Below are 27,982 nucleotides of genomic sequence, written 5' to 3' on the forward strand. Positions count from 1 at the left end.
ACCTGAGGAAGAGCATTGTCTGCAGAACGGAGAAGTCTTTGAATGCATCGCTCAGCCATCTGGCGCACCTTTACTACATCAGTTGATGGCTTGACAAGTCCCCCTCGACTTTTCTTCTTCAAGAGGCCACCACTGGCATCCATACTGTTGGACGTCAATATTTCTTGACATTCAGAGCAGATGATTTGTCATTTTGCCATCTGAACTACATAGCCTGCAATGTATCCGATGGCTGCATCAGTCACAGGAGACAGCTCTATAAAGTTGGGGACATCCATGTCATCATGATCATCTGCAGTTGGATTGCGGTCTTTAAGATCATAGCTTCTGATGAGAAGCATGTCTTCCTTGTCTGTGTTGTTTGCACCTGGATGTGGTCTAGAACTGGACATATGAAGGATTGGTGTCTTATCCTTATTTGTATCTAAAATGACAGTAAATTATGTGACCAGTAAATACTGTTAAGATGTGAGAAGGAAGTGAAAATGGCAAATAACATGAGAAAATAATCCTGTTTCAACAACTGTCCTAAGTAGAAAGGAAGTATTATAGTCTTTGTGTTGGAATAATAATAATCTCGTCTCATCTTCTTCCGCTTTATCCGGGACCGGGTCGCGGAGGCAGCAGTCTAAGCATGGAAGCCCAAACTTCCCTCTCCCCAGACACCTTGGTCAGCTCCTCGGGAAGAACACCGAGGCGTTCCCAGGCCAGCCAAGAGACATAGTACCTCCAGCGTGTCCTGGGTCTTCCCCGGGGCCTCCTCCCGGGGGGACATGCCTGGAACACCTCCCCAGGGAGGCGTCCAGGAGGCATCCGAAAAAGATGCCCGAGCCACCTCAGCTGGTTCCTCTCGATGTGGAGGAGCAGCGGCTCTACTCCGAGCTCCTCCCGAGTGACTGTGCTTCTCACCCTATCTCTGAGGGAGCAACCAGCCACCCTGCGAAGGAAACTCATTTCGGCCGCTTGTATCCACGATCTTGTTCTTTCGGTCATTACCCAAAGCTCATGACCATAGGTGAGAGTCGGAACATAGATCGACCGGTAAATTGAGAGCTTCGCCTTTTGGCTCAGCTCCTTCTTCACCACGACGGACCGGTAAAGCGACCGCATCACTGCGGAGGCTGCACCGATCTGCCTGTCGATCTCACGCTCCATCCTTCCCTCACTTGTGAACAAGATCCCGAGATACTTAAACTCTTCCACTTGAGGTAGGACTTTTCCACCAACCTGGAGAGGGCAAGCCACCCTTTTCCGGTCGAGAACCATGGCCTCGGACTTGGAGGTGCTGATTCTCATCCCAGCCGCTTCACACTCGACTGCAAACCGCCCCAGTGCATGCTGGAGGTCCTGGTTTGAAGAAGTCAACAGGACAACATCATCCGCAAAAAGCAGAGATGAAATCCTGTGGTTCCCAAACAGGATTCCTTCCGGCCCCTGGCTGCGCCTAGAAATTCTGTCCATAAAAATTATGAACAGAACCGGTGACAAAGGGCAGCCCTGCCGGAGTCCAACATGCACTGGGAACAGGTCTGACTTACTGCCGGCAATGCGAACCAGACTCCTGCTCTGTTCGTACAGGGACCGGACAGCCCTTAGCAAAGAGCCCCGAACCCCATACTCCCGAAGCACCCCCCACAGAATACCACGGGGGATATGGTCGAATGCCTTCTCCAGATCCACAAAGCACATGTGGACTGGTTGGGCAAACTCCCATGAACCCTCGAGCACCCTATGAAGGGTATAGAGCTGGTCCAGTGTTCCGCGACCAGGACGAAAACCGCATTATTCCTCCTGGATCCGAGGTTCGACTATTGGTCAAATTCTCCTCTCCAGTACCCTGGAGTAAACCTTCCCTGGGAGGCTGAGAAGTGTGATTCCCCTATAATTGGAGCACACTCTCCGGTCCCCTTTCTTAAAAAGAGGGACCACCACCCCAGTCTGCCACTCCAGAGGCACTGTCCCCAACCGCCACGCGATGTTGCAGAGGCGTGTCAACCAAGACAGCCCCACAATGTCCAGAGACTTGAGATACTCAGGGCGGATCTCATCCACCCCCGGTGCCTTGCCACCGAGGAGCTTGCAAACCACCTCAGTGACTTTGGCTTGGGTAATGGATGAGTCCACCTCTGAGTCATCAGCCTCAGTCTCCTCAATGGAAGACATGACGGTGGGATTGAGGAGATCCTCAAAGTATTCCTTCCACCGACAATGTCCCCAGTCGAGGTCAACAGCTCCCCACCCGCACTGTAAACAGTGTTGGCAGAGTACTGCTTCCCCCTCCTGAGGTGCCGGACAGTTTGCCAGAATTTCTTCGAGGCCGACCGATAGTCCTTCTCCATGGCCTCCCCGAACTCCTCCCAGTTCAGAGTTTTTGCCTCCGCAACTGCCCGAGCTGCAGCACGCCTGGCCTGCCGATACCCGTCAGCTGCCTCAGGGGTCCCAGAGGTCAACATGGCCCGATAGGACTCCTTCTTCAGCTTGACGGCATCCCTTACTTCCTGTGTCCACCACCGGGTTCGGGGATTGCCACCATGACAGGCACCGGAGACCTTGCGGCCACAGCTCCGAACAGCTGTGTCCACAATGGAGGTAGAGAACATGGTCCACTCAGACTCAATGTCCCCCGCCTCCCTCAGAAGCTGGGAAAAGCTCTCCCGGAGGTGGGAGTTAAAGACCTCCCCAACAGAGTGCTCGGCCAGACGTTCCCAGCAGACCCTCACCATACGTTTGGGCCTGCCAGGTCTGTCCAGCTTCCTCCTCCGCCAGCGGATCCAACTCACCACCATGTGGTGATCAGTTGACACTCTTCACCCGAGTGTCCAAGACATAGGGCCGGAGATCAAATGAAATGACAACAAAGTCTATCATCGACCTCCGACCTAAGGTGTCCTGGTGCAACGTGCACTTATGGACACCCCTATGCTCGAACATGGTGTTCGTTATGGACAAACTGTGACTAGCACAGAAGTCCAATAACAAAACACCACTCGGGTTCAGATCGGGGAGGCCGTTCCTCCCAACCACGCCTCTCCAGGTGTCACTGTCGTTGCCCACGTGAGCATTGAAGTCCCCCAGTAACACATTGGAGTCCCCAGTCTGAGCACCCCTCAGTACTTCTCCCAGGGACTCCAAGAAGGCCGGATACTCTATACTGCTATTCGGCCCGTAGGCACAAACAACAGCAAGAGCCCTCTCCCCAATCCGAAGGCGCAGAGAGGCGACCCTCTCGTTCACTGGGGTAAACTCCAACACATGGCGGCTGAGCTGGGGAGCTATAAGCAAGCCCACACCAACCCGCCGCCGCTCACCATGGGCGACTCCAGAGAAGTGGAGAGTCCAGCCCCTCTCGAGGAGCTGGGTTCCAGAGCCCAAGCTGTGCATGGAGATGAGCCCGACTATCTCTAGCCGGTACCTCTCAACCTCCCGCACAAGCTCAGGCTCTTTCCCCCCCAGCGAAGTGACATTCCATGTCCCAACAGCTAGCCGCTGTGTCCGGGGATCAGGTCGTCGAGGCCCCTGCCTTCGACTGCCACCCAATCCACACTGCACCAGTCCCCTACTGCTACCTCTGTGGGTGGTGAACCCACAGGAGGTCGGGCCCACGTCACCTCTTCGGGCTGAGCCCGGCCGGGCCCCATGAGCAAAGGCCCGGCCACCAAGTGCTTGCATACGAGCCCCAACCCCAGGCCTGGCTCCAGGGTGGGGCCCCGGCTGCGCCATACCGGGTGACGTCACGGTCCTTGATAGTTTCTCCATAAGGGTTTTGGTGAACTGCTCTTGGTCTGGCCTGTCACCTAAGACCTGTCTGCCTTGGGAAACCCTGACAGGGGCATAATGCCCCCGACAACATAGCTCCTAGGATCATTCAAGCACACAAACCCCTCCACCACAATAAGGTGGCAGTTCTAGGAGAGGAAATAATAATAATAATAATAATAATAATAATAATTATTATTATTATTATTATTATTATTATTAATTTTATTAAGTATTGCTAGGCAAAACAAACCTTGCCCGGTAGCACTTATAATGATTATGAAGGAAGATATCGTGAAAAAATAGGTACCCTGTGGGTACATGTGGCTACTGCTTATAAATAAAATTGTTTTCTGATACCATGTCCATACAGTAAATATAGCATATATATTTACTCTATAGCAGGGGTGTCAAACCTGGTCCATAAAGGGCCGTGTGGCTGCAGGTTTTCATTCCAGCCATGCAGCAGCACCCTGATTTGGCTTATTCAATCAACTGACACACCCACCCTTTAATCAAGGGTGGGTGTGGCTGCAAGTATTTGACTGTGTGAAGACAGTTCAGTTGATTGAATGAGCCAAGTCAGGTGTGCTGCTGCATGGCTGGAATGAAAACCTGCAGCCACAAGGCCCTTTATGGATCAGGTTTGACACCCCTGCTCTATAGAGATCTTGCATGTGACGTCACAGCCGATCCAGATTGTAACAGACGCCATCTTGTCGGTCAAACGCCATATTTCCGACTTCTACTTCTACTTATGCTTCTACTTCTACCTTTTCTTCTGGAAAACCCTACTATATACAATTCTACTGCAATGGCTGTGGCTACAAGCTCTCCCTACCTGTGCACGTTTTTTATGTTTTTTGTGTGTATTTTTGCGTGTTGTTCATCTGTACCGGACTTCAATATCCACTACAACCGTATGGACTTACTGGACATTGGTTTCCAGCAGAAAATGACGGTTTGTAGCGATTTCCATCGCATGCACAACATTCCGGACGAGATAGCGATACCAGCAGGGTCTCCGTGGATTGTTATCGGGTCTGGCAGGCGAAAGAGGCAGCGTCGGGAGAGGAAGCAAAACCGAGGCTGCAGAGCCGGCCTGTTGACTAAGCTCAGAAAACAGCCACTCAAATCTCCATTGCCAAGCCTCTATCTCTCCAACGCCAGATCCATGGTAAACAAGACGGACGATTTGGAATTACAGCTGGAATTACCTTATTCTATTCTATTCTATAATCGGCTGGTCAGTGCTATACTAGGTACTACTGATATATCTAGTATCAGTACTAGTAATACTTAAGTGACTTACCCGTCCAATGAGGATTGCTATTTTCTTGTTTACAAGATGCCACATCTGAGGGCGGCTGACAAATCCTGAATTTCTGTAAAGATAACTGTTCAGAGATTTATAAGCACGCAGTGCTTCACCACTGAACAGCGAGGGAAAGTTAATGAGGTAATTATACACATCTGGGTATTCCACCTCTGGCAGTTCCATATCCACTGACACGGTCGTGAAAACTACATCCGGTAATTGATAAGGGTCACTAATCTGTAGGTTGTTTATTTTAGACATATATCTAGTTATCTGTTCATTAGAAAAATGAGCCGTGTAGTCCGTCGGTTGAAATTTATCCATTTTGTACACGAGTGCAGCAGTATTCAGCTGTGTTTTTTACCGACAAGATGGCGGCTGTGTACTTTCCGGTCACGTGACTGCAAGATCTCTGTAAGGCAGTAGCCACAAAAATGAAGCATAATTCAAAAATGAACAATTTAAAAATCACAGAAGTAAAATATACCAAGTGTCTGTACTTTTATATTATTCTACTCTTACCTCTTACAGTTTTCAAAACTGAAACTTTTGAACCAAGGTTGACATACACATGCTGTCGCTATGACTGTCTGAAATGGACATGGCATATGTTTAGAAAATCAGCAATTTAACCACCATAACCCTTTGAAAAACTCTCTAAATATCAGCTAAAACTATCAAAGTTCTTAAATAATATTTAGGATGGCTATTGTTTTGCTGTTTTGTGGATTTTAGCATACATTTCTGTGGCTTGTGGCAATAATATAGAATTGTACATGATCAAAGTTGATTTTAGCTTGGGTTTTACATTATAAGAAAGAAAGACTGACATATTAAGGCGAAGGGAACAATTCTTGTGACAAATTGGTTCAACTTATTCACATCTGTAAAATACAGGCCTAGGTGATATCTCTGGGAGTGGTTTTGATGTATTACATGTTGCTTTATTTTTGCATGGTGAGGTTGACATTTACATGGAATTACCCTGAAACTCTTTTTTTCCCGGAAATGGCCAAGCGCTAGGGCTCAGTGGAATGCAATTTCCCTCTGTAATAAGCATAAACATGTCTGAAAGTGATTTCTTTAGTCTAGTCCATTTATTTATAATTTATATTTATAATAAATCAGGGCGGCACGGTGGTGTAGTGGTTAGCACTGTCGCCTCACAGCAAGAAGGTCCGGGTTCGAGCCCCGTGGCCGGCGAGGGCCTTTCTGTGCGGAGTTTACATGTTCTCCCTGTGTTTGCGTGCGTTTCCTCCGGGTGCTCTGGTTTCCCCCACAGTCCAAAGACATGCAGGTTAGGTTAACTGGTGACTCTAAATTGACCGTAGGTGTGAATGTGAGTGTGAATGGTTGTCTGTGTCTATGTGTCAGCCCTGTGATGACCTGGCGACTTGTCCAGGGTGTACCCCGCCTTTCTCCCGTAGTCAGCTGGGATAGGCTCCAGCTTGCCTGCGACCCTGTAGAACAGGATAAAGCGGCTAGAGATAATGGGAGATGAGATAATAAATCAACAGAGTGGGGAAGTTTTTATCAATGGGATTTAAACGTGGGCATGGCCAACAGCTCTTCCTTTGCATTAAACAAACCAAGAAACCATCCAATGACAGCAGTGTATGCAAATGAGGCAGGTAGTAATCCTGCAGTCTGAGCTCAGAGCTTTTTTTTTTAACCTTTTTGGTCACCCTGACCTTGGCTGGATGACCCTCAAAATGTTGGAGGTTCTATTTAAGACCAATGTCCATCTATCCTGAAAGTTTCATGAAGATTAATCCAGCCGTTTCCCATAATATCGTTAACAAAGAAACAAACAAGCAAAGAAACCCGACCGAAAACAATATCTCGCCCCTTGGTGGACTGTGTCCCGGACGAGATAATAAAAGTAATAAATTGAAAGGAAGAAGAAATATACGAAAGAGAACAATACACTGTATAAGAGAAAAACTGAAATAATCTCCGTAAAAATAATTATAGTAGATAGTAAAAGAGTCATTCAAAAAATGATTAGAGAGTGAACTAGAAAAGAAAAAACAATAACAGTGAAGGGGAGCGCTATAAAAATATGTAAGGAATATGGGTAAAGGTGAGAAAATAAGAAGAGATAATGAAAGGGGAAAAAAGCCAGGAGATACTTTTCTTGGGGCAAATTTGATCAGATGCGATGGTTTAACACATAAACCAAATACATGTGATGTGAGTGGTAAGATGGTGGCCAAATGTGTCAGGTGCGCAAGGGAGGCAGATGTATGTGCAGAAGTGTTTATTATAATACAGTGCGGTATATACATGAAGTGCATGAAACACACACTAAGCAAACAGTCCAAATCAGCAGGCAAGGTCATAAACATGAAAACAGGCAAAGGGTCAGTCGAGGCGCAAACAGGATGTCGGAGGCAAAATGAGTACGAGAACTAGAACCAGGAACAGGAGTCGAGAAACCAGGAAAACCACAAACACAGGAAACAAGGCTCAGTAATGTGCACTGAACGTAGCGTAATACTTCGCATCGTCCTTGCATCAGCGCAGTCCTTAAATAGCCCAACACTTAGTTCACTGATTGAGAACAGGTGCGCCTTGTTCACGGCGCCTGTGCTGGAGCTCACTTGGCACGCGCGCAGCCCGAGGCATGCCTTTTGGTGCATACGCCACAGTGCGCAGGACTGACAGAACCCCCTCCCAAAGAGCTCCCTCCGGAAGCGAAAATCCATCATGCAGGGCCCCGGTGGGGGTTTGGGCTCAGGCTCTGGACACGACTTGGGTTCTTGGCTAGGAGTAGGCTTGATTGCGGGACTTGATGTGGGCTCTGGACTGGACTCGGGCTCTGAAGATGACTCTGGACTGGACTCGAGTTCTGAAGGTGACTCTGGACTGGATTTGGGCTCGAGCTCTGGAGATGACTCTGGACTGGGCTTGAGCTCTGGAGACGGCTCGGGTTCTGGAGACGACTTTGGACTGGACTCGAGCTCTGGCTCGGGCTCTGGAGATGGCATGGAGTCTGGCTCGAGCTCTGGAAACAATGCTGGGCTGGGCTTAGGCTCTGTAGAGGTCTTTGGACTGGGCTCTGGAGTTGACTCTGATGCTGGCACTGGCTCTGGAGTTGACTCAGACGCTGGCTCCAGCACTGGCATGGGAGCAGGTACTGGCTCCGCCTCTGGCTCGGGAGCAGGCACTGGCTCCGCCTCTGGCTTGGGAGCAGGCACTGACTCTAGCTTGGCCTCTGGCTTGGGAGCAGGTGCTGGCTCTGGCTCCAGCTCCACCTCTGGAGCAGGCGCTGACTCTGGCTCTGCCTCTGGAGCAGACACAGGCTCTGACGCTGGAGCAGGCCTTGGCATGGGAACAGGTGCTGGCTCTGGCTGAGAAACCAGCTCAAAAGAGACAGCTTCCTCTGCTGTCTCTACTTCAGCCACTAGGGAGAGCTCTGGAGCGACGGCCTCCTCATCTGAGTCGGCCACTGGAGTGGTTGCCTTTAGGAGGCGCTCTAGAGCAACAGCCTCCTTGACTGCGTCGACCACAGGAGGGAGCTCTGGAGTGCCAGCCTCCTCAGCTGGGTTGGCCTCTGGCATGATTGCCCCTCCCCTCCCCAAAAATTTTCACAGGGCTCCTCCCTTACTAAGGATTCCAAAATAAACTTTAGCATGGCAAAGAAAGTCTGAGAGTTACGAAGGCACGGGTGTTCAACCCGAATCAGATAGTCTACCCATCTGTGTCCTCATCCAGCAATGAATGTCAGTACAAAGCTTACCCAGATGGGTTCAGGTGGCTTGAGCTCTTGGAGGTTCTTATAGAAGAGCTCACACTGCAGCTTGAATTCCATAGGGTGATGTATCCCGTAGTAGACTGCTGGGGGACTCCAGTCAGTCTTCAGATGAAAATATGAGGTGAGTGGCAGGGACAAGGAAACCTGGAAGCGGCATGGAATTGCGTATTGAAACACTTCCGCTACATCCATTTTTGACAAAGTATTCTGTCGGGTGTGCGAGGGAGGCGGATGTATGTGCAGAAGTGTTTTATTGAACAAAGTGTGATCTATACAAAGAGTGCATGAAACACATACTAAGCAAACAGTCCAAATCAGCAGGCAAGGTCATAAACATGAAAATAGGCAAAGGGTCAGTCGAGGCACAAACAGGATGTCGGAGGCAAAATGAGAACAAGAACTAGAACCAGGAAGAGGAGTTGAGAAACCAGGAAAACCACAAACACGGGAAACAAGGCTCGGTAATGTGCACTGAACGTGGCGTAATACTTCACATCATCCTTGCATCAGCACAGTCCTTAAATAGCCCAAGACTTAGTTCATTGATTGAGAACAGGTGCGCCTTGTTCACGGCGCACATGCTGGAGCTCACTCACCGTGTGCGCAGCCCGAGATGCGCCTTTTGGTGCATGCACCACAGCACGCAGGACTGACAAAATGACTTCACTCTGACAAGCCTATGGGCCCTCCAGATTTTATATCAAGCTCCGTGTACAGGGGTCAGTTTAAAAAAAAAAAACGCCAAAGTGAGGGTGCTGTCAGCCAGTAAGCGGCTGAAGGGAGCTATATGTCATGGGGCGTGGTGTGTTGAGTCCCCATGGCGAACATATGATGAAAACCGCGGTGTCATTCTGTATTCGGTTTGTAAATCGACGGGAAAATCGGATTCCTTAACTGTTTGTTCCAAGACTCTTCTGGACTCTGTTCAGTTGTAAATCAAGTTTTGTGTTGAAGTAAAAGGTGAAGGGAGTCCTAATATCTTCTTTTTCCCTCCTAATAATTCCATGCTAAAATAACCTTAAGGCACATTCCACCGAATGGGTGCCATTTGCTTGTTGTACCACTCCCAAATTAAACTTTAATTTGTTATATCTTTTCAACACTGATTATAATAACACACACATTTAACTATTCAAAATGTGTATTGGTCAACCTCAGGCTACGTTATTATTTGTTTTTACAAGGTTTGGAAGTCAAAGATGGTTGCATACTCTTTATATAAGTAACAGGACTAAAAGTAACAGGACTGAGTTTTTAGCCTAGGATTAGCTAATACATGGAATTAAGCCACATGGCGTCATCGCTAATAGCATGACCACACTTAGCACATTCTAGTGATTTACCAAAAATCTGTATTTTTAAAATAAACAAATATCATCTAAGAAATAATTTAAGTAACAGGACAGTATGTTGACATTGACCTTATCAGTCAAAGTTAAAAAAATCATCAAATATACAGAAAAGTAAATGAGAGAACTAACTTTTGGTCTTCCTGTAACTTCCTGTTGAGCATGTGATTTATGGAATGTTCCAAATTTGTCAGATGGGGTAATATGTTTGGGTAACAGGACTGAGTGAAAACCCAGGGACACGACTAAAATGTGTATTTTAACTAAGATATTGTGGATTTCTTATGAAAAAAATATATTTAAACCATGGATAGGATATGGAGTCACACAACAGTGCAAAAGAAATACTGTTTCTGAAGGATTTTAATCATAATATTTCATAGTTAAGTATAAAGTTAGAGTGCGGGGACAGGTAACACATGCTATTTTTCAGTGTTTTAGGTAGTTTGTATTAATCCTTACAATTATATATCTTAAATTTGAAATCAGATCAATGTGCAGGACATTCTGCATAATAAGGAAATGTATTTTAAAGTACATTTTTATGTGCATTTATACATATAATTTTCTAGGGATGGAAATGGCACCGATTCGGTGGAATGGCTCTTAAATAAACTCAAACTGAAGATGTTTATTTTAGCTTGATAGTGCACAGGGCACCCAAAATCAAGTTTTTCTTATTAGAGGCTGGACTGGAGCCCAAATTTTATATGTAATGGAGAAACCTGTATCTGTACAAATATTTGAATTGGGTCAGTTTGCTTGGTAAAAATCTGTATTAAGTCCAATTTGATATGTCGGTAACTAAGAAAAAAAAACAGACTAAGTGAAGAAAAAAAAAGTGAAGAACACTGCTTTGACTTGATTTTTCAAGGAAAAAAGTGAGAATATTTTTCAGAACCCAGGGGGAACACTGAATGCCAGTCAAATTAGTGGACCAGAACCAACTCTTGTATAATGTTTTAAAGTTATTTACCATTACACAAAATGTGTGTAAATAACATTGTTAGTGTCTGTATTGCATAAAACTTCATTCATTCATTCATTCATTCATTTATTCTTGTCTTATAAATGTTTTATACATGTGACTTTGTTTTTAACATCCATTTTTTTCTTTAAAAGAGAGGAAAAATAATATAAAAACACAAAAAAACATATACTCATGGACATGAATGTCATGGCAATATTGGACTTTCAGTGATTTCTTTGAACTGTTCTTTTTCTGTGGCAGAATGATTGACCAACATGCATCTTTAATAGAGATTATTCTTTGTCCATGTGGTCAACTGCAAACTTTAGTTGAGCTTGAATGTGTTGATTTTAGAGCAGGGACTTCTTTCTAGGACAGCAGTCTCTTAGTCCAAGGCAATGTAAAACTCGCTTGACTGTGGTGTTTCAGTAGCTTCCAGTTCTTGGCCAGGTGGTTCCTGGGTTGTTTCTGACCCTCCGAACCAATTTCCTTTCAGCTGAGGGTGACGGTTTGGGTCTTCTTCCAGATCTTGGCAAACTGACTACGCATCCTAATAACTTGTACTTGTCAAATAAACACTTTTTATGTGAGCACAGAGAAGCTACCAGCTGTAGTCAATCATAATCACTAACAGGAAGTTAAGAGGCCTTGGCTTTTGTAAGTTAAGATATTTTAGAACTTTCAGCATGACTAAATTAATAATCTACTAGTGCATCTCAAAATATTAGAATATTTTGAAAAAGTTCAATATTTTCCATCAGTTATTTAAGAAAGTGAAAATGTTATATATTATAGACTCATTACACATAAAATAAAATGTTTCAAGCATTTTTCTATTTTAATTTTAATCAGTATGGCATACAGTACAAAAACATTTAAAAAAAAAAACATCTCAAAATATTAGAATATTTCATTTCGAGTTTGAGTAAAACAGTATGAACACAGTGTATCTCTCGGTCTAGTTCAGTACACACAACCACAATCATGGGGAAGACTGCTGACTTGACTGTTGTCCAGAAGATGATCACTGATGCCCTCTACAAGGAGGGTAAGCCACAAAAGGTCATTGCTGAAAAGGGTGGCTGGAAAAGGTGCACAAGCAACAGGGATGGCCGCAGTCTTGAGAGGATTGTCAAGAAAAGTTGATTCAAGAACTTGGGAGAGCTTCACAAGGAGTGGACTGAGGCTGGTGTCAGTGTATCAAGACCCATCACGAACAGACATCTTCAAGAAAGGGGATACAACTTTCGCATTCCTAATATCAAGCTACTCCAGAGCCAGAGACAATGTCAGAAGTGTCTTATCTGGGCTAAGGAGAGAAAGAAATGGACTGTTGCTCAGTGGTCCAAAGTCCTTTCAAGGGTTTCTTCACCTCTGGCCCTCACCATCTCGAGATCAGTCCCCCCATGTCACCCAGACGTCTGAGACAAGAGAATACAGGAGATTTTATACGTGTGTTATCTGTGGATGAAGTGACATCACTGTTTGATATCTGTCTGTGTGTGTGTGTGTCTGTGTGGATATGCAGCTGTGTGGGTGTGTCTGACATCATTGCAGACCTTGGCGCTGTTCAGACACATTTCTGATCAATAATACACATTTCATATCAAAATAAGCAGAATGTTCTGATGATATGATAGCACAGGGCTGTCCCTGACGCACAGCCTATTCTCATGATATGATAGAAATGTTCAGACAGAATGGAATTTTTAAACAAAGATACTGTGTCTAGCTGACCAGAAGGTCATTTTTAACTGAACAGAATAAATCCTTACAATTTTGTCACAAAATAAATTACTGCCTTCTTGGTCAAGAATAAATACTTACAATTATTTATCCTTACAAAGGAATAAAACCTTACAGTCCTCTTTTCAGATGAAAGTACATTTTGCATTTAATTTGGAAATCACGGTTCTAGAGTCTGGAGGAAGAGTGGAGAGGCACAGAATCCAAGGTGTTTGAAGCCCAGTGTGAAGTTTCCACAGTCTGTGATGATTTGGGGTGCCATGTCATCTGCTGGTGTTGGTCCACTGTATTTTATCAAGTCCAAAGTCAACACAGCCATCTACCAGGAGATTTTAGAGCACTTCATGCTTCCATCTGCTGACGAGCTTTTTGGAGATGCTGATTTCCTTTTCCTTTTCCAGCAGGACTTAGCGCCTATCCACAGTGCCTGGTTTGCTGACCATGATATTACTGTGTTTGATTGGCCAGCCAACTTGCCTGACCTGAACCCCATAGAGAATCTATGAGGTATTGTCAAGAGGAAGATGAGAAACACCCAACCCAAAAGTACAGATATGCTGAAGGCCACTATTAAAGCAACCTGGGCTTCAATAACACCTCAGCAGTGCCACAGACTGATCACCTCCATGCCACACCGCATTGATACAGTAATTCATGGTAAAGGAGCCCCAGCCAAGTATTGAGTGTAATATACTTTTCAGAAGTTGGACATTTCTGTATTGTAAATCCTTTTTTTTGATTGATCTTAGGGAATATTCCAATAATTTGAGATACTGGATTTCTGATTTTCATGAGCTATAAGCCATAATCATCCAAATTAAAACAAAAAAGGCTTTAAATATTTCACTTTACATGTAATGAATATAGAATATATGAAAGTTTACCTTTTTGAATTAAATTATGAAAAAAATGAACTTTTTCATGGTATTCTAATTTTTTGAGATGCACTAGTAAGTGGGTGTAAGGACATTTTTGAACCTGTATGTATAATTTTGACTCTGTGTTGATTTCAGAAAACCCAAAAATAAGTAAATTTTTGTGCACCAAATTCTTTTTGTTTCTCTCTTAAAGATGTATGTTGTACAATTTATTCTGCCACAGAAAAAGAACAGTTCAAAGAAATAACTGAAAATCCAATATTGCCATGAACTTCATGTCCATGATGAGTGTATGTCAATTTTTGACCACAACTGTATATGCATTACATAAGCTGTTGCACTTACAGTTCTTACCCAGTTCCACAGCTGTACATAGAACTTATTTGTTTAAATACATATTTGCTCTGGTTGCACAGTTTGACTTGGTGGTTGTGCCACCTGACTTTGCAGACACTTTGCAGATTAAACAGGCATCTACTTGGACACCCATATAAATCTTTGTGCTTGAAATCATGCTCATAAGTAATTTATGTTACCAAATTCATAAATCAACATTATTATAATTTAGCACATTTAATGGTTTTCTTTGGGTATTACCACATTGATGCAGTAAATTTGTTCACTATTTGTGAAAGGGCTACTAACAATACCAGTGCATCTTTAAGTTCACTTGAGATCTTCTTTATTGTGCTATACCTGACCACTCTTTCTTCAAAGCATGCCAAAATAAGTCTTCGCTCATGTTCTGACACAAGAAGACTTTATGGACGAAAGTTTTTCAAAGAGTTGAATAATTCTAAAACTGTTTGCTACATTTTATAAATATAAAGGTTTCAAACATAAAATCAAGCCAAGCTATTTGACTAAATAATCCATTTTAATAGTTAATGTGCACATATGACCAGACGGTCATACCACCTGAGGTTTTTAAACTTTGGGAGGCAAAAATAGCTAAAACGAATTTTATTTTGATGTGTTGAAAATGTATTTATGTAAAGGGAATATTTTAACTTAATTACTTAGAGGCTGGGAAAAGAATCTTTCTCCCTCATCACATTAATTTATTGTTTTTCCAGCTCACACCTGATGAGGATTAACAAGTAAAAGAAAGAAGATGGAGGAATTCTCCATTGGCATGGTGGAGGCAGCGTTTTTAGGTTCTAGCATCGCGTTCTCAGGCCTCTCCTATTATTTGTACAAAAAGAAACGCAAAGCTGTGGACAGACTCAACGTGAGAACCATCCTGTTTACTTCTGTTGCCTTTTGCTTTACAAGAACAGCTGTTAAGCAAATTGTACCCCTTTTAATTCAGCAGCATAGTTTTGATCACTTATTTATTATAACATAAGAATCAGGTTTGAGATTGTAAGCATTTTCTGAATAAAAAATGTGTATTTAAAACCTGTATTTGTGGTTTCAGGATGCTCCACATTTAGCTTTAAATGGGGAACTGGTGGATCTTCTGAATGCCATACCTGGAAAGTGTCTGCAGTATGCGGTTGTTGAAGGTAAGCTGCTTTTAGACCTCGAACAGGAAACATACTGAGAATCTATTTGACCAGATGAGTTTTTCCAAATGTAATATAGTGTAATATAACTGTTTTAAATAATGTAGATTTTGAACATTAACTACAGTGGTGCTTGAAAGTTTCTGAACACTTTAGAATTTTCTACATTTCTGCATAAATATGACCTAAAACATCATCAGATTTTCACAGAAGTCCTAAAAGTAGATAAAGAGAACACGGTTAAACAAATGAGACAAAAATATTATATTTGGTCATTTATTTATTGAGGAAAATGATCCAATATTACATATCCGTGAGTGGAAAAAGTATGTGAACCTCTAGGATTATTAGTTAATTTGAAGGTGAAATTAGAGTCAGGTGTTTTCAATCAATGGGATGACAATCAGGTGTGAGTGGGCACCCTGTTTTATTTAAAGAAGAGGGATCTATCAAAGTCTGATCTTCACAACACAATGTTTGTGGAAGTGTATCATGGCACGAACAAAGGAGATTTCTGAGGACCTCAGAGAAAGCGTTGTTGATGCTCATCAGGCTGGAAAAGGTTACAAAACCATCTCTAAAGAGTTTGGACTCCACCAATCCACAGTCAGACAGATTGTGTACAAATGGAGGAAATTCAAGACCACTGTTACCCTCCCCACGAGTGGTCCACCAACAAAGATCACTCCAAGAGCAAGGCGTGTAATAGTCGGCGAAGTCACAAAGGTAACTTCTAAGCAGCTGAAGGCCTCTCTCCCATTGGCTAATGTTAACGTTCATGAGTCCACCATCAGGAGAACACTGAACAACAGTGGTGTGCATGGCAGGGTTGCAAAGAGAAAGCCACTGCTCTCCACAAAGAACATTGCTGCTCATCTGCAGTTTGCTAAAGATCATGTGGACAAGCCAGAAGGCTATTGGAAAAATGCTTTGTGGCTGGATGAGACCAAAATAGAACTTTTTGGTTTAAATGAGAAGCGTTATGTTTGGAGAAAGGAAAACACTGCATTCCAGCATAAGAACCTTATCCCATCTGTGAAACATGGTGGTGGTAGTATCATGGTTTGGGCCTGTTTTGCTGCATCTGGGCCAGGACGACTTGCCATCATTGATAGAACAATGAATTCTGAATTATATCAGTGAATTCTAAAGGAAAATGTCAGGACATCTGTCCATGAACTGAATCTCAAGAGAAGGTGGGTCATGCAGCAAGACAATGACCCTAAGCACACAAGTCATTCTACCAAAGAATGGTTAAAGAAGAATAAAGTTAATGTTTTGGAATGGCCAAGTCAAAGTCCTGACCTTCATCCAATCGAATTGTATTGGAAGGACCTGAAGCGAGCAGTTCATGTGAGGAAACCCACCAATATCCCAGAGTTGAAGCTGTTCTGTACGGAGGAATGGACTAAAATTCCTTCGAGCCGGTATGCAGGATTGATCAACAGTTACCGTAAATGTTTATTTGCAGTTATTGCTGCACAAGGGGGTCACACCAGATACTGAAAGCAAAGGTTCACATACTTTTGCCACTCACAGATATGTAATATTGACTCATTTTCCCCAATAAATAAATGACCAAGTATAATATTTTTGTCTGATTTGTTTAATTGGGTTCTCTTTATCTACTTTTAGGACTTGTGTGAAAATCTGATGCTGTTTTAGGTCATATTTATGCAGAAATAATAGAAAATTCTAAAGGGTTCACAAACTTTCAAGCACCACTGTAGATATGGGCCATTTACAAATGCATTCTTCTGTCTGTCTCCTTGTCTGTGCAGGTACAGTGCAGCCCATAGAAGAGCCCCTGAGCAGTCAGTTTAAGGAAGGAACTGTTGGGGTTATTCAGAAACTGCTCCTCCAGGAGCATAAACTGGTGTGGAATAGTTTGGCACGCACCTGGTGAGACAATGTTGAATTTTGCATTGTGGATTCCTCTCATTTTGTCAGATTATTCACAGAGCTATCTCCTCGACCAGATGTTTCTGTAGTAAAATTGAAATACAGTAAAATGTTTTTTTCTAAGCATTTTTTCTAAGCATATTTTTGCAGTTGCATCCTGTAGTAAATTAAAATTAGTCTAGTGCAATAATCAGGCGGCACATGGTGCAGTGGTTAGCACTGTTGTCTCACAGCAAGAAGGTTCTGGGTTTGAGCCCAGTGGCCTTTTCGTGTGGAGTTTGCATGTTTTCCTCGTGTCTGCATAGGTTTCCTCCTGGTTCTCCGGTTTCCTCCACAGTCCAAAGACATGCGGTTAGGTTAACTGGCTACTCTAAATTGCCCATAGGTGTGAATGTGTGTGTGAATGGTTAAGAGGAGTAAACCTCTGTAAATAATCTGGTAGAAGGCAACAGGAAACCATGACTGTAATTCTTCCCTAGAAACTTAGACCTTCCATCAGACAGAACACCAAAGAAGAAGTGCAATAACATTTCTCATCTCATCTCATCATCTCTAGCTGCTTTATCCTGTTCTACAGGGTCGCAGGCAAGCTGGAGCCTATCCCAGCTGACTACGGGCGAAAGGCGGGGTACACCCTGGACAAGTCGCCAGGTCATCACAGGGCTGACACATAGACACAGACAACCATTCACACTCACATTCACACCTACGGTCAATTTAGAGTCACCAGTTAACCTAACCTGCATGTCTTTGGACTGTGGGGGAAACCGGAGCACCCGGAGGAAACCCACGCGGACACGGGGAGAACATGCAAACTCCCCACAGAAAGGCCCTCGCCGGCCACGGGGCTCGAACCCGGACCTTCTTGCTGTGAGGCAACAGCGTTAACCACTACACCCTATTTGAAATTTGGTTAAAATTTTAAATTTAGTAAATTTAAACTAAAATATTTTAACTCCTGTCAAACATTGTTCTAATTTGTGGAATAAGTAAAAAATATTGCCAAGTCGCAAATGAAAAATTATCAGTACAGTGCTATGAAAAGCCATTTAATTTCTTCTCTTTTTGCCGTGCTCAATGACTGTTTAAAAAAAAAAAGGACAGCATGGCCCTATGCTCTTCTGTTCTATAGAAATGAAGCCAAAATTCCTCTGCCATTTTATCAAATTTGGAGCACAGTAGAGGCCGCTATCTGAAGCCAGAGTCTGCGCAGTAGAAATGAAAGTCAAAGTCACATACATTTACTTGTTTGGCAGGTCCTCCCCCTTCTCCCAATACCAAGTTGTTAATCCTGAAATAATATCAAGGTGGCTATAAGACTAGGTAGCTGTAGTGCGATTAAACTGGCCTTTTCTTATTAAACAGCTCAATGTTTCAAACATTTTTAATACAAATGGCTAACAGTTTATATTTGCGCACGTGTCCAGAAAAGTTCAGGGGTGCGTTTCCCAAAAGCATCGTACCACAAAGCTCATCATTAAATGGTAGATTGAGCATCACAATGAACACTCTTAGTTAAGATGCTCTTAGCGTTAAGAGGCTTTTGGGAAACCCACCCCAGATAAGTAGGTATACGCGTATGACAGTAAATTCTGCAATGAAGTTAGCTGGCTAGCAAATAACTAATTAGATTGGCCATTTTATGCTAAACATTAGACTTACTGAAAAAATTGCAAAGAACTTTGCACAGAGTGTCTGTTAGCACATCTAACAGCAGGACGTGACTGTCAAAGCATTTAAAATCAACAGTTGTAAGAAACAATGGTAGGTTAGATTAGGTTGCCTGACAGACTCAGCTACTCCATGTAATGAACAGACAGGGAGGGATGCAGGCACTGTAGCCGGTCTCTTCCAGCCATGGCTGGAAATCACTTCATATCCATGCCTTCTTATGAGATAGTATCTTATGAAATAACATCATCTCATCTCATTATCTCTAGTAGCCGCTTTATCCTGTTCTACAGGGTCGCAGGCAAGCTGGAGCCTATCCCAGCTGACTACGGGCGAAAGGCAGGGTACACCCTGGACAAGTCGCCAGGTCATCACAGGGCTGACACATAGACACAGACAACCATTCACACTCACATTCACACCTACGGTCAATTTAGAGTCACCAGTTAACCTAACCTGCATGTCTTTGGACTGCGGGGGAAACCGGAGCACCCGGAGGAAGCCCACGCAGACACGGGGAGAACATGCAAGCTCCACACAGAAAGGCCCTCGCCGGCCACGGGGCTCGAACCCGGACCTTCTTGCTGTGAGGCGACAGCGCTAACCACTACACCACTGTGCCGCCCCCATGAGATAACATTTTAAACACTAATTCCTGGTGGAAAATTAAAAATGTGCAGATATCAGCACAGGGAAAACTAACTGTTTGAATTCGACACTGTAGATGGAAAGACAGTTTGGATGAGAAAATGGACATGGAAAACAGGCTGTTTTGTAACTGAAACACATGGGCATTATACTGCAGCCGGCCAGCAGGCTGTGTTTGCTTTACTTTTTCGAGAAATTACTCTGTCCGTGTTTTTTGCAGTCATTGGTTATACTTGATTATTTCAGATCTTCAAACAGAATGTAATTTAGGACAAAGACAACCTGAGTAAAAATGCAGTTTTTAAATGATCATTTCATTTATTGATGGAAAAAGGTTATCCAACACCAACTGGCCCTGTGTGGAAAAAGTAATTTCCCCCTTTCTTCACTCAACCAAGCACATTTAGGGCAGAGATGTACTTGATTTTAACTTCACCTTTATGAGCGTATGATGGCTGCCTCACGTATCCTGTGTCTGTCTGGTGTGTCGGTTGAGCATGTCCTCAAAAATAAACACTACGTGTCCACAAGATGCAATACACATATGAACAGTAGGGGCAGTGTACGAGAAGCAGTATAACCAAATACTAATCTCCTCAAGTTTTGCCATGCTTATTGTTTGCATCATGCAAATCCAGACATTCTATACGGTCTGAATTCTCTGGTATGCTCTATACTGGAATCCTCCAGTAACACACAGTACATCGGCAAGTATGTGAAAATTATGTTCACGTACCTTTATTGCAATGTTATCAGTACAGCAGCTTATAAACCACAGCAATTAGTAAGAAATGTTTTTAACTCTGTTGGTTTTCTGTGATTTCTATTCTTCTTTTATGATGATGATGCCCTTTATTGTCACTAGTCACATGTACCAGCGAAATTAGCCGTCAACCTGTCCGTACATATACAACATACAATTGACATAGGGTAGACAGGACAGGAAGACAGGGATAAAGATAAAAAGGAAACACAACATGAGGAGAGATAAGGAAAAAAAGAACACCCCCCCCACTATGCTCCTGTCAGGAGTACAGTGTGGGAACATTTAAAAAACCTTTGCACATAAGCACACAACAACACAAGTACACTTTAAACATGGGACTTGAAGGGGGGAATCAGGGGTAAGGGGGGGTAGGGGGAAGGGGAGGAGGTAATCCAGCGCAAGCAAGCAGCCGTACGCTCCTGCAGCCATGAAGGCGCTGGTCACGCACCCGCTTGTCACACTGGAGGTAAAAATGGTGACTGCGGAGAGTTAGAGAAGGAATGCGAGGAATGCAAGAGTGTATCCCGGCAGTGACCTTTAGGGGGAAATGTTGCCTCAGCAACGGCCTGAACCGAGGCCGGTGCTGTCTCAGGGTGCTGAATGTCGATAAGATATGAATTGTTTGGTCTTTCCAGACGCAGTTTTTGCACGTCCACACCGCTCATCCATATCTGTCCATTCTGTCTATTCTATTCAAATTGATCTCCGAAAAACGTATTCCTTGCAAAGCTGAAAGCTGCTCCGAGATAACAACCATTTTGTGGTTAAAGTTCTGAATGTCCACAGTCTGAGTGCCAACAGCTTTGCCCACCACTCCAATCATATCGGGCAGCTTTGTGGGGCTTTGAACAGCTGTCACCGTTGTCTGATTTCCTCGATATACCAGGGCAATGCCTAATCCAATCAGCAAAAGTCCTGTAATCATGGTTCCAAATAGGTAGATATCTTCAATGTCCTCCACAGAAAGAATCGCCAGGCACACGACCCGCCTCCGCTCCCACGCGTCCATCGTGTAACCAGCCGCAAACGTTCCGGCAGGACAGACGGGTTCCCCCGAACCCAAACTTCTCGTCGAGAAAACTGTCAATTTCGTTAGGAGCAATTTCGTTTTGTTGTGTTATGCACAACAAAAAGAATTAATTAAAAAATGTCAGTTAAAACTGCATTTTTGACTGTCCTTTGCTTCCTCTTTCCCCTTAAACCATAAACACTCATCCATTTCCCAACACAGCCTGGAGCACAGACAGGAGCATGAAACATTGCAATACTTAGCTGTTTCTATTGAGGCTTTCTCATGCACATTTTCAGCTTTGTATAAAATCAGGTTGATGGAAACCTCTGTAATGACTCCTTGTCTTGATTCTCCCAAACACACACACATTCTCTTTTCCATTCATTATAAAGACACACACAATGCTTCTCTCTATTGCAGGATGGACCTTGAGCATGTGCTGCTTGAGCGTGTGAGCAGCGTGCCCTTTGCTCTGATGGGAGTAGACGGAGCACTGGTGCGGGTGCTGCATCCACTGGAGGCATCTGGTCCTGAGCTGGAAACAGTACATGAGAAGTTCCACCAGGCAAAGTACGGGTTTAGTGACCTGCTCATGCAGTATTTGAGTGGCCAGAAAAGCAAAGGCCAGCTAGAGATAGAGGAAATGCTGAGGGTGGGTGTGTCCATCACAGCTGCTGGGGAGCTCATCCTCGATTCGGATGGCCTGCTTAAACTATGCCCCCCGACTAATGGCTCCACCTACTTCCTGACTACGGCTGACTTTGAGTCACTCCGGCTTGACCAAGAGAGGCAGGCATCCTACTGGTGGGCTTTCGCAGGTACCTTTGCTCTGGTGGGCATCACCGTGGTTCTGTGGGCAGGACTTCGCTGTTATAGGCAGATCCAGAGGAAATGGGAGAGAGAGAGGATGAAGAGGGAATTTGAACAAATGGGGGAGGGGGAGGTGGCCCTCCCATGTGTAATCTGTTTGCATAACCCAAGAGGGTGTGTGTTGCTGGATTGTGGACATGTGTGTTGTTGCTACAGCTGCTATGAAGCACTACCTCAGCCAATATGTCCAGTTTGCAGGCAGGGGATCAGGAGAGTCGTGCCCCTCTATCAGGCCTGAAAATAAGACGGTGGATTAAGAGCTCTACAGAACTACTAGATACTGAGAGAAAGAGGCCAGTGGGATAAGATTGGTTATCTTCTACTAGGCCTCAGAAAAATCTGAGAAATGGACGCAAGTGGAATAAGAGGAAGAAAACCCACAAGAGACAACACAAATAGAAAGGACAACTGGTCATGCTTAAAACTGTTTGAAAAATTCTTTTTTTTTAAAGATTTTTTTTTTTGCTTTTTTCACCTTTATTGGATAGGACAGTGTAGAGACAGGAAATGAGCGGGAGAGGATCAGGAAATGACCTCGGGTCGGACTCGAACCCGGGTCCCCGGATTTATGGTATGGCACCTTATCCAACTGAGCCACGATGCCCCCGAAACATTCTTCATCAACATTTTCAAATTCCTGAAAGGCTAGCATTTTGAAAGAGTACCTTTCACACTCTGCACTTCCCCCGCCCCTCATCCTACTCTTGTCTCTGTTCTTGTGCTCTCCAGTTCTCTCATGTTGAAAGATTCAGGTTATTATTTTTTTTTTGTCTACACTCTGATGAAACCTCTGATTATGAAACTCTGATGAATGCTGTTTCCTAGGCAACCAAATATGGTCTGTATCTCCTGAAAGCATGGAAGCATAGTCATTTTAATCTTGGTGCCTTAATTTGCACTAGGTTATGTGTGTTGCCTTAGCATTGTCACTGGGTCTTTTTTATTATTTGAAATTAGTTGTTTCAGGGGCTGGAATTGAGCCTATTTATTATTCATCTCATCTCATCTCATTATCTCTAGCCCAGGGGTGTCAAACTCATTTTGCTCAGGGGCCACATGGAGGAAAATCCATTCCCACGTGGGCCGGACCGGTAAAATCATGGCATAACGACTTAAAAATAACAACAACTTCAGATTGTTTTCTTTGTTTTAGTTTGGTTCAAAATAGTACAAGAACATTCTGAAAATTGTACACAAAAACTGTACACATCACAAGTAAACAAAACACAGTGACAAAACACTTCAAATTAATTAAAAATTCTGAGGACAAAATTGGTGCAAGTTCAAGAACACAATGCCTCAGTGATTGGAACTTAGACTTTGTCTCAGTGTTTCTACAAAGGCATACAACTTTAAGTCACAGACTATCTGGGATTGAACAAAAACAAACAACTCTTCTAGGTATCAAATACCTCATTTGTCATTTCCACATCTTAATTCCGAGCTAAATCACCACATCATACAAACTGAAACTGTTCAAGAGGGTTGAGTTACTCCCTGCCTTGTAGGCTACACTATTTATTGATAGAAAAATAAAAGCTGTGCAATGCATAAACAATTTCAATAAAACAAACTTATGAACTATGAATTATTACAGTAAATCACACACTGTTCACTTTCTTTAAATCTCCACAGAAGATATTCATTTTCACAGAACTATATCAGGGTGTTTCTCACGCAGCATTTTAAGTGCATTCAACCCACTGTATATTTTACTCCTGAAACCTGGCATCGTTTAGCTTTCACAAGTGCATCAGTATCAGGTGTCACATCCTGAGTGACAGCCAATTTCAGGATGTCATTCAAGTGCTTGTGCGTGAGCCTTGAACGCAGCTTTGTTTTATTGATGCTCATTACGGAGAAAACTTGCTCACAAAGATATGTGGTTCCAAACATGCATAGCACTTTTGCAGCAAGGGCTGGCAAGAGATACTGATAAAATGTGTCCAAGCCAGCTGCGGCAAATTTGCCCTTCAAATCTGAGTCACACTGCAAGTCTATTATTTCAAGTTGGATGTTGACGGGCAGATCAGAGGCATTCACGGTGAATGGAGAGCAAAAAACTTTGAAGTCTTTCTCCAGTTCGCCAAAAATCTGAAAGCGTTGCTCAAACTCTGGCAATAGTCCCATTATCTTATCTTTGAACCGCTTCATGTCTGCGGCATGTCTGGTCGCGCACACATCTTTCAGACAAGGAAAGTGTGCAGCATCACCACCCGCAAGTTGTCTCTCCCACAATGATAGCTTCCACTTGAACGCACATATGCTGTCATAATATTGCGTGACAACTTTGTTGCGCCCTTGCAGCATTTTGTTCAAGTTATTCAGGTGCTCTGTAACATCCACCATAAATGCAAGGTCCTGTATCCATTCTGTGGACTGAAATTCTAACACTGGTTGGCCATTTTTTTCAATGAACTGTTCAATTTCCATTCGTAAATTAAAGAACCTCCTCAGCACAGCACCTCGGCTTAACCATCTTACCTTGGTGTGGTATGGCAGGCCATAGTTGTGGTCTTTCTCTCTGAGAAGGCTGTCAAACTGACGGTGATTCAGGCCTCTGGATTGGATGAAATTAACAGTTCAGATGACTACCTCCATGACGTTTTCCATCTTTAATCACTTGCAACACAATGCCTCCTGATGCAAAATACAGTGAAAAGTCCAAAAATCACGTCCTCCATTTGCCGTCTGAACTTCCTCTCTGAATCTTGTCACGACACCTGCTTTTTTCCCGATCAGTGATGGCGCACCATCTGTAGCCAGGCTGACAGCGCGGGACCAGTCCACTCCGACCCTGTCCAGCGCTCCGACGAGGGCGGTGAAAATATCTCCTGCTGTTGTGGTATCCGTCATTGGCACCAGTTCCAAGAACTCCTCGGTGACGGTCAAAGTGTCATCAACTCCGCGGATGAATATGGCTAGTTGCGCAACATCTGTAATGTCCGTGCTTTCATCAATTGCAACTGAAAAAGCAATAAATGACTTTACTTTGCGCTGCATTTGGCTGTCCACATCCACCGAAAGATCAGAAATCCTGTCTGAAACTGTGTTTCTTGTCAGACTGATATTTGCAAAAGCCTGACGCTTTTCAGGGCACACAATCTCTGCAGCCTTCAGCATGCACGTCTTCACAAATTCACCCTCACTGAATGGTTTTGAAGCCAGTGCAATTTCGTTAGCAATAAGGTAGCTAGCTTTCACTGCAGCATCACCGATCTCTCGGCTGTGAGTAAACACAGACTGCTGTTTCTTCAGACCCGCCAACAATTCATTCACCTTCTCTCTTCTCTGTTGTCCTTGCAAGTGGTTGTATTTTTCGGCATGAAGAGTCTCATAGTGGCGCCGAAGGTTATATTCTTTCAGCACTGAAACGTGCTGTGAACACACCAAACACACAGGTTTCACATTCACCTCTGTAAATAAATAGGACAATGACCATTTGTCTTGGGAAAACTCTGCACTCTGTCAACTTTTCTCTTTTTTGATAAAGACATTTTGGGACATTGAGGGTGCCAAATCGCGTAATATTCAAAGTAGAAGACTTATTAGGCAGAATGAAAAGGTAGCTCCGGGCTAGCTGTCCTTGCTATACTTCCGCGCTATAGCACTCAGCGCGGCAAACAGTTTGCTTGCTTAACAGAATTGCTATTGCGACACCCAGTGGACACATTTAGAACAGCAGTTTCTTTTATTGTAAAATTGCAGCTCATTTTTATACTTTGTAAAATCATCTCGCGGGCCTGATGAAACCTGTTCGCGGGCCTGATCCGGCCCGTGGGCCGTAAGTTTGACACCCCTGCTCTAACCGCTTTATCCTGTTCTACAGGGTCGCAGGCAAGCTGGAGCCTATCCCAGCTGACTACGGGCGAAAGGCGGGGTACACCCTGGACAAGTCACCAGGTCATCACAGGGCTGACACATAGACACAGACAACCATTCACACTCACATTCACACCTACGGTCAATTTAGAGTCACCAGTTAACCTAACCTGCATGTCTTTGGACTGTGGGGGAAACCGGAGCACCCGGAGGAAACCCACGGGGAGAACATGCAAACTCCGCACAGAAAGGCCCTCTCCGGCCATGGGGCTCGAACCTGGACCTTCTTGCTGTGAGGCAATAGCGCTAACGACTACACCACCGTGCCGCCCATTATTTTTTTTTTTTGGTTGCTGTGTGCGTGTGTTTCTTCTGCCTTTAACCGGTTTGGGTTTCACTTGTCTGCACTCTGAGGCATGTGATTGTTTTGTGCAGTCACAGTAAGACAAAGTTGCAGATGTTTTTACAGATCTATTTCCAGCACATCAATTTATCCATCAGTTGGTAAGCCCTTCATGAACTGAGTCGGTTGAATCAGATGGTGTAGAGCAGGAAGATCACACAAATGTGAGTAACAGAATATACATGATTGAAGTTTGGTCAGGATTCAGTAAGCTGATGGAACGGAAAAATACAGAATGTCATCCTTTGACATGGAGAGTTCTAAAAGGTTATAAATCTTACTGAAAATGTGTGCATATGTAGGTTCTTATTTCGCCCCTGCTTGAGGAGGGGTGACCGTCAACAGGAAGTTTGGATCCATACAGTTTTCCACTGCAACAGCTGTATGCTATTGTGCTTACTCACATTCTCTGTATCCAGCAGCAGACTCGCTCTTACTTGAAATTGTGCTTTGACATTAAAAATACAAAAATTCACACAGAAGATCGTATTAATTTGGGTTAAGTAAACAGTACAATAGGATTTCTCTGAAGACTGATTCAAACCTTCCAGTGAATGATAGATTAAAATGTTAAACCAAGATCAGCCACTAGGAGGCACAGGAGCTTTAAATGTACTAAGTCATAGTCATAAACTGAGTGTAAATTTCCATCCCATGTACATAGAAACTGCAGTTCCACCCCTACCAAGCGCATCCATATTTAATTGATTTAAGAGGACCCAGAAGGGTCCATGCCATAGGTAGCTTTTCTCAGGGGATTTCACATTGACGTTTGTGTGTGCTGTGCCCTTGTCCTTGTGACAGGCTGTGACACTGAATCCATACTGGGGCTGTTTGTGTCCTTGTTTCTGCCACCTGCTGTAAAAGGAAACTAAGGGCTGCAGGATTCCAGCAAGAAGTTTTCTTTTGATTTAGGCTATGCTACAGCTGTCTGTTACAGATAGAATACTTAATAATAACACACATGCAGGTGGTGGTTATGGGGTATTATTGGGAAATCAAGTAAACTGAACTGCGATAGCATAACATGGTAGCATTTATTTTCTGGCCTTGGAAGTGAAAGATAAAACTTTTTACTAAGCCTTTGCAGTGGAACTACTTGATAGATGTTTTCATTGACAGTACATCAGGAGGTGTAGTAAACATCACGCAGGAAGCTGACCTGACCCCAAAGAGCTTGTGTCAGGGAAAATAACATGCCTTGGCTAGTTTTTAATAAGGTTCTAAAATTGTCATGAGTAATATGTTACACATTTGGTGCGTGTATGTATGTATGTATGTATGTATACAATTATGCAAAATGAGCATAAAATTAGTTCAAATCATGTACAACCCCGATTCCAAAAAAGTTGGGACAAAGTACAAATTGTAAATAAAAACGGAATGCAATGATGTGGAAGTTTCAAAATTCCATATTTTATTCAGAATAGAACATAGATGACATATCAAATGTTTAAACGGAGAAAACGTATCATTTAAAGAGAAAAATTAGGTGACTTTAAATTTCATGACAACAACACATCTCAAAAAAGTTGGGACAAGGCCATGTTTACCACTGTGAGACATCCCCTTTTCTCTTTACAACAGTCTGTAAACGTCTGGGGAC

The 27,982-nt window shown here is 43.6% G+C and overlaps 1 protein-coding gene across 1 annotated transcript in view; it reads left to right on the forward strand.

The window, feature by feature from the left end:
* Positions 1-23,739, forward strand: part of mul1a (mitochondrial E3 ubiquitin protein ligase 1a) — a 34,657-nt gene extending 10,918 nt beyond the window's left edge. Inside the window, exons 2-5 of the mRNA XM_060906039.1 lie at positions 14,851-15,005; positions 15,195-15,282; positions 17,064-17,184; positions 21,702-23,739. Of these exons, the coding sequence (XP_060762022.1) occupies positions 14,889-15,005; positions 15,195-15,282; positions 17,064-17,184; positions 21,702-22,389 (1,014 nt within the window). The 5' untranslated portion in view covers positions 14,851-14,888 and the 3' untranslated portion in view covers positions 22,390-23,739. The remainder of the gene's footprint in view (positions 1-14,850; positions 15,006-15,194; positions 15,283-17,063; positions 17,185-21,701) is intronic.
* The last annotated feature ends 4,243 nt before the right edge of the window (positions 23,740-27,982 follow it).

This window comes from Neoarius graeffei, chromosome 23, assembly GCF_027579695.1.
Source record: "Neoarius graeffei isolate fNeoGra1 chromosome 23, fNeoGra1.pri, whole genome shotgun sequence".
NCBI classification, from domain to species: domain Eukaryota; kingdom Metazoa; phylum Chordata; class Actinopteri; order Siluriformes; family Ariidae; genus Neoarius; species Neoarius graeffei.